The sequence below is a fragment of the Macrosteles quadrilineatus genome, unplaced genomic scaffold (genome assembly GCF_028750875.1).
Source record: "Macrosteles quadrilineatus isolate MER2022 unplaced genomic scaffold, UCM_ALF_1.0 Scaffold_5__1_contigs__length_97177068, whole genome shotgun sequence".
Lineage (NCBI taxonomy): Eukaryota > Metazoa > Arthropoda > Insecta > Hemiptera > Cicadellidae > Macrosteles > Macrosteles quadrilineatus.
Window position 1 is genome coordinate 4337355 of NW_026542598.1, and position 19153 is coordinate 4356507.

At 34.6% G+C, this 19153-nt stretch overlaps 3 protein-coding genes across 4 annotated transcripts in view; all 3 read right to left on the reverse strand.

The window, feature by feature from the left end:
* LOC128994962 (neurocalcin homolog) overlaps window positions 1-19153 on the reverse strand; it is a 146798-nt gene that overhangs the window by 65993 nt on the left and 61652 nt on the right. The window lies entirely within an intron of this gene.
* The window catches only part of LOC128994963 (neuronal calcium sensor 2-like), a 137869-nt gene that overhangs the window by 57892 nt on the left and 60824 nt on the right, over window positions 1-19153 (reverse strand). The window lies entirely within an intron of this gene.
* LOC128994219 (acidic proline-rich protein PRP25-like) lies at window positions 1249-5985 on the reverse strand. Its single transcript, XM_054418601.1, has 2 exons — window positions 5961-5985; window positions 1249-1733 (listed from the first exon to the last, which is right to left on the reverse strand). The coding sequence occupies exons 1-2, from the start codon at window positions 5983-5985 to the stop codon at window positions 1249-1251; spliced, it is 510 nt and encodes a 169-aa protein (XP_054274576.1).

The following is a 19153-nucleotide window of genomic DNA, read 5'->3' on the forward strand; positions in this document are numbered from 1 at the left end:
GTTTTTAAAACGAGTTATAATTTTATCAAAATAAAAGTTTTCCAGAAGTAGAGCCTTTCACCAATCATGTCTTAACTCCGAAAACACCAAAGTCAACAATTTAAAAAAATATCCATAGAATTCAAAATAACAATTTAAAAATTCAAACTACAAGTAGATAATTGATCATACTAGAGTTAGTATAGGATTTCATCCTAGTGTTGTATGTAAAGAGGTCACCGCTACACTGTATTGCCATTGCCACAATACGGGTCGGCTTGTTAAATAAAGAAACCGATCAATAGCAGCCTCGTCATGCGATCCGTCGCCAATTGGAGTTTCAAGTAATGAATGATCGACTTAATTAAACAACTTTCCCGACTCTGCAGCGCCTCGGAACAACTAATTAAAATCATAATTGGTGAACTGGTTGAGAAATTAAAATCCTCGTGAGACATTTCAAATATCTACAGATACTGTATTAGCGGACAGGAGTTCGAAAATGTATTTAAATGTCCAATGTGGCTTTCTGGAATATTTGTTTCATTAATCTCTTGATATTTGTAGACAGATCTCAAAAGATACAGGTTGGCGGTAAAATATCAGAAGGGTGTGAAGCGAAATAATGACAGATTACGATTACTTTAAACTACTGTTTCAACTCGCAAAAGTTCACGGTATGATTTATTAATATTTGGAATGTTTTTAAATCAAATTTATAATCGTACTGTGTCTAATGTCATAATACAGGTACTGACTTTTCAACCATGAACAACTACTTCAATACACCCTATTGACATCACCTTTGTTTCGTCTATTGTTAAAATGATTCGCACGCAGATAAATCTTAAGAAAGACTTATTAACATCTAAAACTTTTACCTAAAACCATTGACTATACACAGTGTAGACTTCCCATCCAATGTAAACATTTGAAGGCAAGAAAATAGGTGAAGTTCAGGACCATCTAAGAGGATACTAGTGTATTATGTTAAATCTGTATTCAAATCCATGCCAACAGCTGATTTATTTATCACTTGACAGAGAATATTGTCATAGTTGGCTTCATATTACATCGGATAGGAAGTCTATTCTGTGGAAAGTCAATGCCAAAACTAAAACACATTTCCGCAAAGACTCGACCAATAAGCTCATACAAGACATGTAGCAGCAGGCAGTCTATCGATCGTTGTGTAGAAGCTGTGGTAGAAGCTGTGTCAGTAGTCTGGCTCTCAGCGTGATTCATGACAAGGTGGTATTTAATTACAGTTCAATCACGTGATAATACAGTTCTTGATGGGGTGATTACTAACTGATTCTCAACCTGTCTCAGTGGTGCTTTGAAGGTTTGGCTTGATTGTTGGAGGATTGGTTCCTTGTTGGAGGATTGGTTGCTAGTTGGAGGATTGGTTCCTTGTTGGAGGATTGGTTTCTTGTTGGAGGATTGGTTGCTAGTTGGAGGATTGGTTCCTTGTTGGAGGATTGGTTTCTTGTTGGAGGATTGGTTCCTTGTTGGAGGATTGGTTCCTTGTTGGATGATTGGTTCCTTGTTGGATGATTGGTTGCTAGTTGGAGGATTGGTTCCTTGTTGGAGGATTGGTTTCTTGTTGGAGGATTGGTTCCTTGTTGGAGGATTGGTTGCTAGTTGGAGGATTGGTTCCTTGTTGGAGGATTGGTTTCTTGTTGGAGGATTGGTTCCTTGTTGGAGGATTGGTTCCTTGTTGGATGATTGGTTCCTTGTTGGAGGATTGGTTTCTTTTTTTAAAAGGTATTTGTTGATAATTAGAGGTTTAGTTTTATTGTTTGCGATTTTTTGCCAGGATTCCTTAGTAGTTAGTTATAACTTGTTTATAACCAAACATTCTAGATTAATTGCATCCCCAAACTCAAAGCCACAACTTAAGAGTGACTTCAATTCTCGCCTTACTTTATGGCGTCTGTTGATTAAAGAACCATGTAAATTCTTCGCCAAAATATAATAAATAAATTCTAATGCACAACAACACAACTTTTTGAATTACAGTATTAGAATTACAAAAGCAATATAACATTTGACTAGTAAATACACCACAGTAATTCATCGAACTTCAGTATGGTCAGAGCAATTTAACTTACAGCTGAATGCTGTACAACAACCAAGTACAAGCCGACTATCGACATTCATGTCTAGACCTAACTAGATAAATATTCATCAAACAGACGGACCCGTGTACTTGATTATAGCCCTGTGCTTCACCTTCTACCCCACCCCCTCCACTGGTGACCGATTAATAACTAATAAACTGTACTACCAAGTCATGGACACACTAACGGTCTTAGTACCATGTCTTTTAATAAAATATAGAAATGTTCGATGAGACGAGACAACGCAAAGAGGTAAAATTTAGAGGCTTCGCAGTTTTAAAATTCCACAACTGTCAGTATGAGTTGTAAACGAACTTTCTTGTATGGACCATCTTAAAACAAATACATGCTTAATAACGTCAATGTTTCAGTAAATGACAAAAACTGTCCTCTACTGCATCTTACAGTTCTGTTTTGGTTGGTGACGCCTTGAATAGTAACGACACATATTTTGGGAAATAGGAGGTTCTGGACACCCATTTGTACGGTTTTGTAAAACATATTCTGATTCACTGCTAAGTAAATTAAAAGAAAAAAATACATTTCTGAAAAAAAACTAAGCAAATATGTTGTTTAACTGTCGAATATACTATAAATATAAAGCACACACAGTAAAATGTAGGAAATTACAAAACCTTTACAAATGAGTAGACCGATGTAACAATTAATGCAATATCCCACCATAAGGGTAGTATAGTTTTATCTACTCATTTTAATCCGTATAAAGCGCATGGGTTTATTGTCGTAATAAAACAACGTTTATGATCCCTTCGGACTGGAATACTCTCAAGATCGCCGTTAACCCAAAGAAATGCGCGATGGAAATTCCACATCTCTCGCGAAGTTCCACGTTTGCATTTGAATACCAGCATGTCTTGTAGAGCAATAGCGGACATCGGGAGGTATTGTGTAAAATCCTACTTAACACGTCATACAGCTAACTACAGTTGGACTTTAAGCAGAGAATGTACACCGATTTGTATGGTAAGTATAAATTATTAAATTAAAGGCAACATCTAGGATTATAAGGTTACTTTTTTATTTTTGTTTATTTTAAGGTAGATGGAATCAAACAATACCCAATTTTAATGAATTACAGATTTAAAATATTTCATGGAAATTTGTTTGCACAGGGACAGTTTAAGTGGATTCTTGACCTACTACCTACAATTGCGATAATCATCATGAACCATATCATCATGATCATCGTGATGTATCAGTTAGATCAAACCATTGGTGATGGGATTACACCAAAACAATATGTTGGTATTTTGCATAAAGTTAAAGATCCTCTTTTATTTTATAGAAAACTTTTTCATTAATTATTTTTCAAAGATTTGAAGCAGCAAAATAATTATTTGGACAAATCAGAACTGGAAGTATTGAATAATTCTTCATTAGGAGGGTTCAAAGCTTAATCATGTATAAATCGACTTATTGTTATAAATTGGTGATCTCTCATTCCAATGTATGTATGTATAGTGAGTTTGTAAATAGCATTTATAACTATGCACACTCCGAACGCTCACTTTGACATCTTTAGGTTGGATTAGAAACATTTCCACAATTTTTATATACCTACGGAAGCTACCAACGAGTTAAAACCCAAAACCAAATTACATATTATAAAATACTATCTGCGAAGTAAAAATGAATGTCTGAAAGTCACCAACAAGTGTAAGAAGAAGGATAAAGAGCGCATTTGCATATCAACTTGTACTGTCCAAGTGTTGAGACTTGCAGATGAAGCGACGTAAACTTGGCAACCTTGGATAAGTTTGGAGGATTTCGAAGATACAGCACAAAAGGAAAGTTTCGAACCCATAAATTATGTCACGGGGATTATACCCTTCTAACCTTGCTTGTATTTTCGCTTCTCCGAAGCCGTACTTTTTTAAGCTATTTGTTATAAAACATATAGTGGCAATTGGTTACTAACGATTGTGAAAAGAATAATTTGATAAGAGGGATCTAACATTTGGCTACATTTGGTATTCCTTATTTACTTGGTTAAGAGGAAACTAATCCACCGAAACTGTTTGGTGGAGGGTAGCCTACAGATCGGATGTGGATGAAACATAATTTATTTCAAAAACAAAATCATTACAGAAGAATACAAATTCTTAGTTTGAAACGGATGCCCAAATGGACTAGTTCCTATGGTTGGGGCTCAAAGCTATTATCCGCACAGTGAAAACAATAAAATTTACACTAGAGACTAGTGATGTGGATCGGGTAAATACCCAGTGGGTAGGTAAATATAAATTGGGTATTTACCCGGGGTTTTACCCCAGGCCCGGGGTAAAAGTTTATTAAAGTTAGAGAAGATTTAGATGTTTTTTTTTGCAATTATTACCCTGTAAGGATAGTAAAATGATGAAAAAATGTGTTAAACAAAATTTCATATGGTCACTACTAGCATTTTACTTATGGGTATAATCGCCATAAATACCCAGGTCTGAGCATAAAGCATTATCGGCATAATACCCTGGTCGCATGGTTGCACTGGTCCTGACTACTTATGATTTTGTAATTTCTATGATAGATAAATGAATTTATTTTATTGGAAGTGAAGAAAAATAATTTGTAAAGTAATAATTATTATTTAGAAAGAATGACAGGAAGATTTAACCTAGTAGTGGCCTATGTGTAAACAACTTATGAAAATAATTAAAATTCAATCTGTAGGATGTGGCAGGATTTAATAATATTTTTGTTCTAGATCTTTTGTTGGTATCAATGGTATCAAAATAAAAAAAAAACCTAATTTCATAAACTTGTGATACAAAACATTTGAATCTATAGCACAATAAATCTTTCAAAATTATATTAAGTTAGACCAAAAAACAGGAGTTACATTTTTTTTGTAGGTTTATCCAAATATATTATTGTTTCCAACTAAGCGGTAACACAGAAAAGTTTAATTACTTTTCGTATTCTGCCATTCTGCCTATGTCAATCAGGCTTAGGTCTGTCTAGCCTTCCAAGCCATTTATACAATAGAAATTTTAACTATCATAATTAAATAACAGTAAAAGTAGGTTTAGGTTCACTATTTCTCTGATGAGGTGTTGTCTTGATTTCATTTCATAGGGAGTGTTTAGTTTCTAGCATTCTCAATCAAAGGTAGCATCACAGGCTTGTTTGATTACTGCACACCTGCACACCCAGCCTGTTTATGTTATGGTTATAAATTTATAAAATGATAAAAATTGAAATAGCCACAGCCTTTTTTAATATACTATTTTTTAGTATGTTAAATTTAACTGGTGTTACTCGATTTAAGACACGAAACCCCATGCTTATTAAGAAACTTTATGTGTTATTTACAAAAAAAGTGCTAAATCATTAAATAATAGGTACTATCAAAGCTTCAAGTTACTGTAAAAGGTGTTATAGGCTATCCTAATTTATCATATAGTTATAACAATAACATATTTAGGGGTAAATATAAACAAATTTAAATTGATTTCATAAATACCCAAAATACCCGGGTATTTATGGATTTTGGGTATTTACCCCGAGTTTTAAATACCCAGGTATTTTACATCACTACTAGAGACTAAATATAATGTAACACAAAATTAACTTGAATGAAATAAGTTAATCTGTTAATAATAATAACATGAAAAAACAAAAAGTAAAATATGAAAAATACAAGAAAAATAGTATTCGCGCATATATTCTGTTTATTTGTTCTGTTTTGTGGAAATAAAATAACAACAACAACGACAGTAATAAATAAATAAATAAAGACAAAAACATTCTACAAACAGAAAAGATCATATTGAATTGCCTGAGACTTGGCTCATACGTTCTACAAACATTTCCCTAAAACATTCACACACACTCACTTACCCACACCAACAAAGTCAAAACTCATTCTCACACACAACACAACTCGGAACAAACATACGTTCACAGTCACTACATTCCACCGGTACTTGCTATGTGAGCTTAAGGCGGGGCCCGGGGCCACACTTGTATTTGTTGGAATAAAAGAATAAAATAATAGCGCAGCTTATTCCTTGCATATGTTACCGGTTCCATTTCAGGCGGTTGTCAAACATAACGCCTAGGTATTTGTACTCAATGCACTAACAAAGAACGCATTCATTCAGCTTCGCACCGCAGACTATATAGACCTTTAATGGTATGTCTGCACGTGTGCAAACGCAAACGCAGCTGCAGGTCGAGGTCCACAGACACCGGAATATTATTTTGTTTAGGAGGGCCAACTCTGGTCGAACCGCTGCTTGACCGCTCAGCCCCACTATAGGCTTATAATACTCCTCTCAATTGTCGCCCTCAAAATGTAAAGCGGCGTCATCGGCATAGATAATAATCCTCCGTCCTCCAATAAGACACAGGATATAAACGAGGAACAACAGAGGCCCAAGCGAACTTACTTGGAAAACCCCAAATTTAATTAGACGAGGCACACTGGAGTGTCCCAAAATTGACACAACCTGAAAACGATCACTAAAATACTGTATGTAACTTTCAAACCACTCCAGTGTGACCCCACCACTGACACCAATTATAGACCTATTTGTGTAATCCCTACAGTCATTAATATTTTTAGTAAGAAGAAAAACGTCGTCGTTTGAATTTCAATCCTTTCTAAAACCAAACCGGTTTAAAAAAAAAAATATTATTTACCATCAAATACTGTTCAAGCTGCTCCCTAACATACTTTTCTAATAATGTTGACGACACAATAAATTGTGAATGTAATTGGCCTGAAATTCACACATTTGATTTTTATGACCACTATAGTAAATTGGGACTACTGATCTAGTGTTTTAAAGATTTAAACCTTTACAACTGAGGCTTTGGTTTTAATCCCACCAAACACAAGTAACAATGTAATAATATCAAAATACTGTGGTTCGGAAATCAACTTAAACGAGCTTACAGAGCCTTTAGAGGTCCGACGAACTAAAAAAGAGAGAGGACTATTCCTAAATTGAAGATCTCCTTGGGAAATTGAAGATCCACTTTTAGATGTACTGTATAGGCTACCTTGGCCTACGTCCATCTATCTGTGAAACAAAAAAAATATGAGTCGGCCAGGAAAGAACATACAGTAACTTACCGTACTAATTCGCATTTGAGAACATTGTTCGCTAAAATCTATGTGACAATTTAATTAAATTGGTGGAGTACATATAAACCATAGGGCAGGTTAAATTGAAAGATTAATGCACACAACGAATAAAACGTTCGATTTAGAATGCTACTTGACCCCAAACAGTAAGAGTCGGTTTGAATTATAGCGACGATAACAATTTTACAAGTTATTTCCACACAAACACCAGTGTAAATCTCGAGTAAATGACACACGCAAGTCTAATCTAAAGCTTTCAAGCTAATCTTAATCTTGGCACTTCAACGCTCTACTATAATGAGATAAAAATGTAACATAATTTGAGTTAAATAGTAAAGTTATAATTTATTTTCTACTACTGTAAGAACTTTTACTATAAAACGTTTAGTTATAGTTTCAAGTGTAGTAACATCATTCAACTTTCAAAACTATGATGACATCGGGATCGCTAGAAAATATAAGGAAGACTATAAGAAAGACTAACATGCTAACATTCATTTTTATATAATTTCTATTAGAGCCCAACCTCCCATCCTCAACAAATCAACAGAGGACAGATTTCATTGGAAATATAACAAACAATCTCTTTCATCTCAGTATGCTAAACATAAATTAAAATAAAACCTAGGCTTAACATGTCCAATATGTGCAAAACCTCAGAACTCTTTCACTCCTGCAAATAGATAGGTTGTATTTGAAATGATGATCAAGAACCATTATTCTTAATTATATTGGTCATCTAAATTTCAAGTCAATGAATAACGGTGAAATATAATCACACCTCAAGAGTTACTTGGGAATTTAGCTAACGGATTGTGGTTAAAAGAGTCAAGTAAAACATGAGTCAAGTAATTCATTATATAGCTCCCTTATCTGATAGTCCTACAAATAATATACATCGTATATTTTTAGAAATAAATTTGATAGGTTTCATTAGGTATTCCATATAAAATGTACATTGGAAATATTTTCCATTTGGTTTAATGTGAAGAGAAGTTCTCAATTACAAAGATATAAATTGATATAAATTGATTTATTGCATGTTCTTATTATTATTGCATGCTCTTTTTCGTTGTAGAGTACTGTCAATTATTACATTACTATTTCTTAACTGTTGAAATTCATTTAATTATATTTTTCACTCATACAAAATAATAAAACTAAATTGCACCACTTTAACTTCATTCAATCTTTATAGCAACTTAGCAGACGCACAGGCACAGCCTATGTCTGCTAATTCCAGGACTAATTAGATAGGAACAACCTTTTACACATGTATATAGTTAATTAGTTATAGTTAATTAGTTTAGTTTTGCATAAAGCCCTTTTTTCTTTTGTACATTTGGTTGTGTAATTTTATATATGTGGTGGAATAAATTCATAATTCATTCATTCATTCAATAATAAGAAACATATTTTTTCCGGTTTTAAGTTGGTTAAAACTACTGTACAATTTAATTTTGGGATTCAAGGTTTTTTTTTTACAAAACTAATCGACATTGGTGGTAGACTGGATTTAAACTCTCCTACAAATTCAAAATTTATCAATATGAAAATCTCTAGTTAAAATGTATCTCCAAAATTAAACGTTTATCGAAAAACAGTAATCGTGTTGATAAACCAAAATTGATTTTACAAGTTTGCACGATTTTATAAACCTTTCTCATAAATTACCATTAACTTTACACAAAGAGAAATATTTCGAAGTCAATTGGCTAAAGAAGACGCAGCAAGTATGGTAGAAACAAGGCCAGTGGATTATTGGGTCCTAAATCTGGTCGTTAGACCGAACCATTTTCTTCCATCCCATCCAACTCTAACCTCATTTGAAGGGAATGCTGGCCCTTTAATATCATCCGGCCACTTGTCCCAAATATACTGCACTAAAATAATACGTCCATATTGTAAGCAAGTTAATACAGTAGATTAATGGTGTTTGTGTAAATATTCATATCTGGCGATATTTTTGGTTAAACTATATAGAGAAAATGCTTGTGCAATATTGAAGAAATGCAAAGAGTCAAGTCATGAATTAGTGATAAACAACGATAAGATAAAATAACGCTGGTTAAGACAAAAATGGTGGCGAACAGCAAATTCCTGGCTTTCTGGTTATATCTTACGACTCTAGCAGATCTTTACTCTTTCAAAACAGTTTCTAAATAAGAAACTGCGAAGCAAATTTTTGTAACTGTTACAATTATCCTAATTATATTATTTAGTGGTCAAAACTATTTAAAACGGTCTTCTTTTTCATTGATATAGTCCTACTAATATTATAAATGAGAAAGTTTGGATGTATGGATGTATGGATGTATGGATGTATGTTTGTGACAAGTGAACACGAAAAATACTGGTCGGATTGGGCTGAAATTTGGCATGATGATAGCTCACATTCCCGATTAACATATAGGCATATTCTTATTTCAAAAATCCTTTTGGGCTCCGCCCCAGTGGCTCTGGAGTTTCCCATGTTAACCTTATGAGAAATGGAATTATTGAATCTTAACAGCTGTTTCAATTAAACAAGTTGGTTCTGTTCTATGATGTTCAATAGCATTAAAGTTACAAGGATTACCAACAGGGTGCAGCACTATTATTTCTTTTACATTTATGACAACAGCTAATTTGCAACCAAAAGGTGAGTGAGCGTAGCGAACGAACTTCAACCTGGAGGCGAGTTAGCGTAGCGAACGAGCTAACCTGAAGGCAAGTGAGCGCAGCGAACGAGCTCCAACCTAAAGGTGAGTGAGCGTAGCGAACGAGCTCCAACCTAAAGGTGAGTGAGCGTAGCGAACAAACTTCAACCAGGACGTGATTGAGCCATGCGAACGAGATAATCTTGAAAATTAAGAAGTTAAACGGGGCAAAGCCCGCGGGTTACAGCTAGTACAGTATAAAGTTGTCAATTTTTCAAGAGTATTTTGTACGTTTAGAACCTTCACATTTGCACTCGCATTTCATAATTTCGATTCAAAGTATCCAAACCTAGCCCTACTTAATTGTGTACTATTTCGACTTTGAAAACCGACACAACACTATAATCATGTATGATAAAGCAATCTACACATATGTGATAGTGTATCTACTAATATTATAAATGAGAAAGTTTGGATGTATGGATGTATGGATGTATGGATGTATGTTTGTGACAAGTGAACACGAAAAATACTGGTCGGATTGGGCTGAAATTTGGCATGATGATAGCTCACATTCCCGATTAACATATAGGCATATTCTTATTTCAAAAATCCTTTTGGGCTCCGCCCCAGTGGCTCTGGAGTTTCCCATGTTAACCTTATGAGAAATGGAATTATTGAATCTTAACAGCTGTTTCAATTAAACAAGTTGGTTCTGTTCTATGATGTTCAATAGCATTAAAGTTACAAGGATTACCAACAGGGTGCAGCACAATTATTTCTTTTACATTTATGACAACAGCTAATTTGCAACCAAAAGGTGAGTGAGCGTAGCGAACGAACTTCAACCTGGAGGCGAGTTAGCGTAGCGAACGAGCTAACCTGAAGGCAAGTGAGCGCAGCGAACGAGCTCCAACCTAAAGGTGAGTGAGCGTAGCGAACGAGCTCCAACCTAAAGGTGAGTGAGCGTAGCGAACAAACTTCAACCAGGACGTGATTGAGCCATGCGAACGAGATAATCTTGAAAATTAAGAAGTTAAACGGGGCAAAGCCCGCGGGTTACAGCTAGTACAGTATAAAGTTGTCAATTTTTCAAGAGTATTTTGTACGTTTAGAACCTTCACATTTGCACTCGCATTTCATAATTTCGATTCAAAGTATCCAAACCTAGCCCTACTTAATTGTGTACTATTTCGACTTTGAAAACCGACACAACACTATAATCATGTATGATAAAGCAATCTACACATATGTGATAGTGTATCACTCAAGTATAACTTGTTAACAATGTTTATCGTTAAAAAAAATAAAGAAATTTCTTAACTTGTTTAAAGCGATAACAATTTCTCCTGATGTAATAAAATTTGCTTGGATGTAATTTCGTTGTATCGGAGGTTTTCCTGTGTGCCCTATAAACTACGAGCTACAGTGATCCCAGTGCTAAATCTTAACAGAATGAAATTTTGCTAAATCCTTAAATCGACTATCGTAGTATTTTAAAACTATATTTAACGTAGCACTGCCGTAGAATGACGACATTACAAGTGTCGATGATTTGACGTCATGATTGACGTTGCAAGTTTTCATCAAATTACACATGTGTTGACGAACATCAGATGGTTGACGACAAGCAGTCTGCGTGAACACATTATGGCATATTATAGTGCTAACTGTTCACAAATTTAAATACAAGTTTTCCCTCGATAACAAATAGCTCTATTGTTGTCGTTCAATCAAACATAGTTTGTGTTGAGTTTCACATCAGTTATATTCAGTCAACGAACAATTAGAAACCTCTGTGCTGACACTATGTACAGTAAAATAACTCTTTTGGCAAAGAATGATGTTTTGGGTTTATTTATCTAGTATACTTGATATATTAATTTAAAAAATTTAAAGCAGTTATTTGTAAGTACAAATACTACTTCGCGCCGAAAAATGATTGTTCAATTTTAAATCGAAAGAGCAATAATTTTGTAAAAAAAAAACTTTTTCCACGTAGGATTTCATAGTTGTTAAATCAATAACTTATCTTCACGTAAACATTTATAACCCTAATTAAATACTAAATAATCTCTGAAAGTATTGTAAAAGTATTTTACAACTAGGTAACAATATCAATCTAGTTAGATAAAGCTGATGTAACGTAGAGCGTCTCTATTCATAACTTCGGTAACTTCCATAAGATCCATTATACGTGAACATACTTGTTACATCCTTTTGGATTAACTGAACAAACTTTTCAAATATTGTTTTCCTTCTTGACGTGTCTTATATTTAGAATTATTTATATTACCTATGTGACTTAACTTTGCTTGTCCTTTGGAAATATAATCAATAGACAAGGCTCATTCAGTTTTCTATGTCCCACCTTCACATCCTAGGTTTAAGCATAAGGGAGTATGTTTTATCTATGGTTTAAGCCTGGAACTGTAGATAACTCCAGGCTAGTCCTACAGGGTCGAGGCATTATGATATAGAAAAATCCATCGGTGAATGACAGGATTTGAACCAGGGACCTCGGGCTCCGAAGCTCATACCGTAAGACGGAAAAAGTTTAAATACACCAACAGACTTAAAAACGTTACCAAACATAAGAATATACATAAATAAGATCCATTTTATTACGAGTAAAAAGAATACTCTTCCCAATGCACAGTCCTAAGTTGATGGAAGTCAATAAAAACGAATATTAGTATTCAAAAATGCATTTTAACTACAACGCTTCCATTACGTCAGCAAAGATTCTCTGACACCGTACAGTTATTCTAGGTACTGTAACGTTGAAAACAATGTTTTAAAATTATGCATTACACGCTGGAGACAAAAGACGATTAAAATTTAGAATACAATTGCACGCACGACCCAGAAACCCAAGGACGACACACAAAGAGACATACTTACTGATGTATGGGCGAGACACAACACACACACTATATGTCTGTCTGTGTTATAATTGTGTTTGCATTATAAAAACAGTTTATAGATTTATAAGTCCATTTCTCATTTCATTTCTCTTAGTCCATTTACGATTCCTGTACAGTTACCTATAGATGATATAGTACAGATTATCCTTTTATTATCCTACCGGTGCTAAATAATGTATAGCACAGAAAATCCACTAATCGAAACTTTTGATAAATCGATTTTTGAAATTTACTTTGACCAAGGGTAAACGAAAGCACCTAGTTAGTAAATTATAGTGTCGCTGAAAAATGCGGAGTACCTAATTGATGAGTAGAATCCCTAGACAGAGGGTATTATTGTATAGGAAGTGAAGGGATTTCTCTATTAGTATTGCTTTAATGCAGAGAACGTTTTACCAGCCTGAAAGATCATCATAAGTTGTTTTAAAGATGCGAACCACCACGCCATCACCTAGCCTACGCAATTGGGGATTGACCAAATTATAACCAGACTAATGTACCTGTTGCTCGAATCCGAGCAATTTGCGATGTATTAAAGGCGCTTTAAAGTATTTTAAAACTATTCATAACAGTCATTCATTAACAGTCATAATTTCCGATGACTTTAAAAGATTCGACTCTAATATTATGGAAACACTCACTGTGTACATACAATTTCGATATAATCAACGTTTCTTGTAAATATCTTATCATTTTTCAAATGCTGGTCTTGTGTTTTTAGTGTTTTCTACAAATGTTTCCCACTCATAGCTGCATTAGGTTGTCCATAATAACGATAAAGATATTATGATAAATTCTAAAAAAAAGTAGGCTACTTATATTTTTTCTACTTGGTGTTCTATGACATTCCTATGTTCATAGTGTATGTGTCAGAATGCTGATACCGTTTATAAGTATATCTAATTGTCCAGGCTTTATAGCTCTTTAATATTTACGCTAACCTATATTCAATAGTAAATATTTCATCTAAACAAAGTCAGTAAATGTTCGTAGCACACGTTTCCAACAAATTAATTAACAGCAGCATGAAATTATCCAACTGAACATAATGTAAACAAATATGTTCTTCATAAGGATAACATAAGAACTTAAAAAGCCACTAGCCCATGAGACTAAAAAAATGTAAGGTCAGTTTGCAAATTCTCACACCTAGTTGAACATTTTGGTAGGGGAGAGTTGTCTAAAATGGGGACGCTAGGCAATATGGGGACATTCCGGTACTGCTAAACTAGTGCTGCTATCAGCTGATCTTTGACGAACTATTGCGAACTAACCATTTCACTCTACTTTGAGCTAGTTACCGTTGATATACTGACTATAAGTTTCATGTTGCACACTTTTAAATATTTGACGATTTATTCTTTGGATTTTTGTTCGTGTCTCAACTGTGTTTTTACGTACCCAACATAGAGAGTTAAAAAAAGTAAGTGTTTGATCACTATCTTCAGTTATTAGGCTACAATTTGTCGTTTCTTCTATCCAAAAATCTCAAAGTGGAGTCTAGGTACGCCATGTTTGTTTTATTAATACAGTGGCGGGTCAAACGGGGACGTACATGGTAGGACGAAATGGGGGCGTCCCCGTTTTATAAGAATGTCCCCATTTTGGACAGATTGTAGGATAATAACGTATACACATTAAACACTTTTGGCATGAACCAGTGTTTTACTACTTTATACGTTTTATACATTTCTAACTGATATACTTAAGGATATAAATATGGTAAAGTTTAATTTAAAAAACTTCAACTCCATAAATATGTTAAAATATCTATTAAGTTGAGAAATTCTTAGTTTTTATTTTCTATAACAATCTTTATAACATGTTTAGTCCCTTTAAGAGGTAATATGATGAGTTTGATGTGTTTTGTATTCAATAAAAATGTTTTTTCATTAAAAAAATTCAATTTTGCATGTGCTCTTATGGCGTCCCCATTTTACCAGAAAGGTCGTCTTAAACGGGGACAATGTATGCATTTAAAAAATATATAATTTTATTGTTATATCTAGGGAATAATTGATCAAAAGCTACCAGTTTCTGTCAACACATTAGTGTAGTCTTGTTCTGTCTAAATTTCAAAAGTTTAGCAATATTTTTAAGCGAAATATAATGTGGAAACCACTAGAGTCCCCATTTTAGCCGACCTTCCCCTATATAATATGTGGAATAAAATCTGAAGAAAGCCTTATTGTTTACAAAGTTTCATGTAGCGTATTAATAATATAGATTCCTTTAGGACAGAAGGATCACACTCTACCTGGACCAACCACATCAGCAAGTCTGTGTCCAACTAATAACTTAATTGCCAATTTCAATCCCAATAGTTTTCATTCCCTTTAGTTGCTTTCAGATCGAGAAATACAAGTCCCGCTCTTATCGTGTGACACAGTTGGGACACATTGAAACTGTCAAACTACTGGTCTATGATCGAAGTCACTGGCGTCGCTGTCTGAGACCAGACAACGTATGTTCTGTTAACTCAATAACGTAGTAACTTGGCTAAAACTGATATCACTTTGACCTAATTGCTAAGCCACAATAAACACTTCTGACAACATTGTAGGCTACTGTATAGTGCGTTGCAACTATAAACATTTAACATCGGTGTTTGATTAGGCGTGTGTTTTTTCACGTCATTGACATGTTCCAAACCCATGTCTTGTTAGTATCTAATGTCAGATGTTTCGTAGATTAATTTATATCCCAATGAAAAGTGGCACTCGGTATCAAAACAGCGCCAAGATTTGAATGCGAGTGCTGCGATCTCTCGGCTATACACGATTTATTAGGTTAGGTATATTTGGCAAATAGTCTCCTCTGATCTCTATACGATCTCACATTGCAAAATACCTCGTCACCCCAATCGTTTAAAATATTACACAGCCAAATCCTCAATCTTGGGGAGCGAGCTGGTCTAAATCATAGAGCGCACTTTAGTTCCCGAGGCACCTAGTTCAAATCCCGCCAATCACCAATGGATTTTATTTAAGTAATAATGCCGCGACCCTCTCTAACCCTCCCTGAAGCAATGTGGAAAACACGTCAGTGCTGGAACCTAGAGGGGAAAAAGTAAAAAACAATCCCCAATCTCACAAAACTTACGTGTATGCAACAGAATTATCTTGAATCAGAATTATGACCATATTTCACAGTCTTTGCAAGAACCCTACCTTAGCACACAACAATGCATATGCATAATTTAGACGGAATAACGACTATTGCCTTTCTACTTAGCCTACAACATGAATTATTGAAACGTTAAAATTTCGTTTTGGAAAAGACAGTAACCTTGTCAAAGTATATTGTTTACTGTAATTGGGCAACCTAATTATCTGTCACAGTAAAATAACCAGGCTATAGGTTTGTGAACAGTAAACTTAACTTGTTGACTTAACGGCTCATTTTTGATCTTTGGACGTTCGGTTATTTAATTTTCTGTGTCGACATTTGCGCAAGTTGGTATATTACAAAGCTTCTGGTATTTCATTTAGGCCCTAATAGAAATCTTCATGGTCACACATAATAAGTTGTGTCAAACATGATTGCAGGCTTTACTAGGTGTGCAAGTGACAAGAAGTGTTCTAATTTAATGAATTCTTCATTAGTGCGCAATTTTACATTGAAATATAGACAGTAATTAACTAATTAGCACTAGTTAACCGATCACCTAGTGGACATACCTTTGCGGATCTATTGCCAACCATAGAAGTTAGAAAAGGTTTTAGAAAACAACGAGTCTTTAAACTTAATGAAGTAAATATATTTACCGGTTAATCAAAAATTTTGTATTATTTATACCTCGAGAAACTTTGTTTAACTAAGTAAGTATATATTTTTCTTAAAAAAAAGGAAATTTATTTGAAACCCAATTCAGTTAATTAGATAGTAAAAATATGGGAAATTCTCTAAAAAGAAACGTTGTTTTAGGTCCAAACTGTAGGTGGATATATAGTGAACTAACGTCTTACCCTAGATTGCATACACTAACCTTTATGTTTAGTTGTACACATTTCCTGAGTAGACGAGCGGTTTTAGTGATCGCATTCAACCTGAGGGTTGCTAGTTCAATCCCGTGCGTGGTCAATACATTTGTAATTAGTCTTTCAATAATGTAGCTATTTAACATCTTGTCGAGCTTCAATAGTAACAAGACCAGCGTTTACTCCGTTCGCGGGTCATGCAGACCAGGGTTTACACTGTTACCTGGTAACACGAAATGAAAAACGTGTAAATTACCCAATCTTAAGGCGGGAAAGCTCAATTCAACCAAGTGATTAAAACCGTCCACAAATTCATCACAAATCATTTTACAACTCAACAACAATGAGCTACAACGAATCACGCAATTGCTATTAGATGCAACCATCCCACCGAGGACGATTGTTCCTTATGTTGTGCTTGAACCTCCACTACACAGCAATTCGTTACAAGCCGTACACACTCAACACTGTCAATTTGCAAGAATCCCAGCATTGCTAGTCTATACGTGTGGACATGATAGTGTCGGAGTCGCAGGTTGTTCGTGAGTAGTGAAAGTGACTTGCCTCATTGATATGGGTCCAGGTCTATCGTGTAGCCCAGATACACGAACCTTGACCCAGGATGTCCACGAAGCGGTTACGTCACGAGGTCTAAAAATAATCTGCGTTCTGGAGCAGAAATGGAAAATGGTTATATAAAGAGTCCCACAGTGCCGAAAACATGCATTTGTCTAAAGAGGCGTTCTACCTCTACGAAATCGTCGGCATTGCTCGCGAACGGCGGAGTGAGACAAAAAATAGTTATTCATGTAACTACGGCTCGTGCGTAACATTTCTCTCATTTGCAGCAAAGGCAATTTGCACTCGTATTACACATTATATTTTTCCTACATTTATTACAGAGCATAGACATAATTTGTCTTTCAAACATTAAACAACACGTTTTAGGTTATGTTAAATCAGGGCGTTGAACGAAATGGGAATCACTGCAACAGCTGATAGTAGTCATAGAATCTTTCGGTGTTACCAACTTATTTTCAGGCATACATGGATTACGTGCCTAATAAGAGCACGCTGTGTTGTTTAGTGGGAATACTGGAGTGCGGCAAAAGTAAAAAGATTGCGGAAAAAGTAAGTCAGTGCAGAAATTAGTAACTTTCTGTACTATAATTAGTGCAAGAAAGCCCACTTTGTCAGGTGACTGTAGGAAAAAACTATTTCTTCACTTTCATATTTTGTATTATAAGTTCTCCTCATATTTTTGTTTTACACCTGACTGTTTTGAACTGACTTAACCAACGAAAGTTTGTGTATCAGTCTGTGGTGATAAGTAATGGTGACAAGTACTGATACGCATTCGATAGCATAAGAAGAGATCTTTTTGTGTTGGTACTGTAATACGAACCAATATGCAACGATAATTGATTAGTAAGAACGATTGAATGAAACTTATGTTGTTTCTCCATAAAAACCCATAAAAAAAACTAAAAATTTGTTTTAAAACACCGGTGCTGATTGAAATTTGTCCTTTATGGTCCTTTTAATTCGAAACAAAATATGTACTACCCTCCTTTCATGTAAAAATTGCGGCTCAAAAGTTAATGCAACTTTTATGATTTTACCTATTAAATATCATAGTTACTCTCATCGATTACCCATGATAAAGGTTGTTGACAAGCTAATGGGAGAAAGTATGTGTCAGATCACTGATATCGTTTGTTTTAATATATATAAGAGTTTAAATGTATATTTAATACATTACGTTTCAATGTACCATGTAATGGAATAATGCAGTCATTGGACTCAATCCCACAATTCTTAATAGTCAAACGACACATTAGGAGTAAAATAAACATTCTATGGACTCTTGAATAATATTTTGACGCTGTAATAGAAGGAGATAAAAACATTAATAACGCGACTGGGAGCTGGCTGGTTCGGTCAAACATGGAGAGGATCTAAAATAACTAAATCAATCGTAGATTGGATATTACATTATAAGATATTGGATCATCCAATATAACCTAATAAGTGTATATGTTATACAATATGGAAGGCAAGTGTCGCATCTTTAACAAATCACAAGATGGAGAGATCTCATCAGAAAACACTTTGGAGGTTTTATCTTTCAGTGCTACGTCGCCGTCGCTCATCTGTCTCCGCTTACACGAATCTCACTCCTTCGATGAACTACCGTAATTTATAAAACTTTTAGGAAACAAAAGCAATGCGATTGAGTATTTCTAACAATATCAGTTGTTTTATGTATTTTGTCAAACCGATAGCGCTATAACACTATCCACTATGAGATGTTAAATTATCGTAAGACTAAATCACCCCGATTTTTAAGTATAACAACTTCATCACAACAGTTGCTGCTCTTGGGTGAAACACA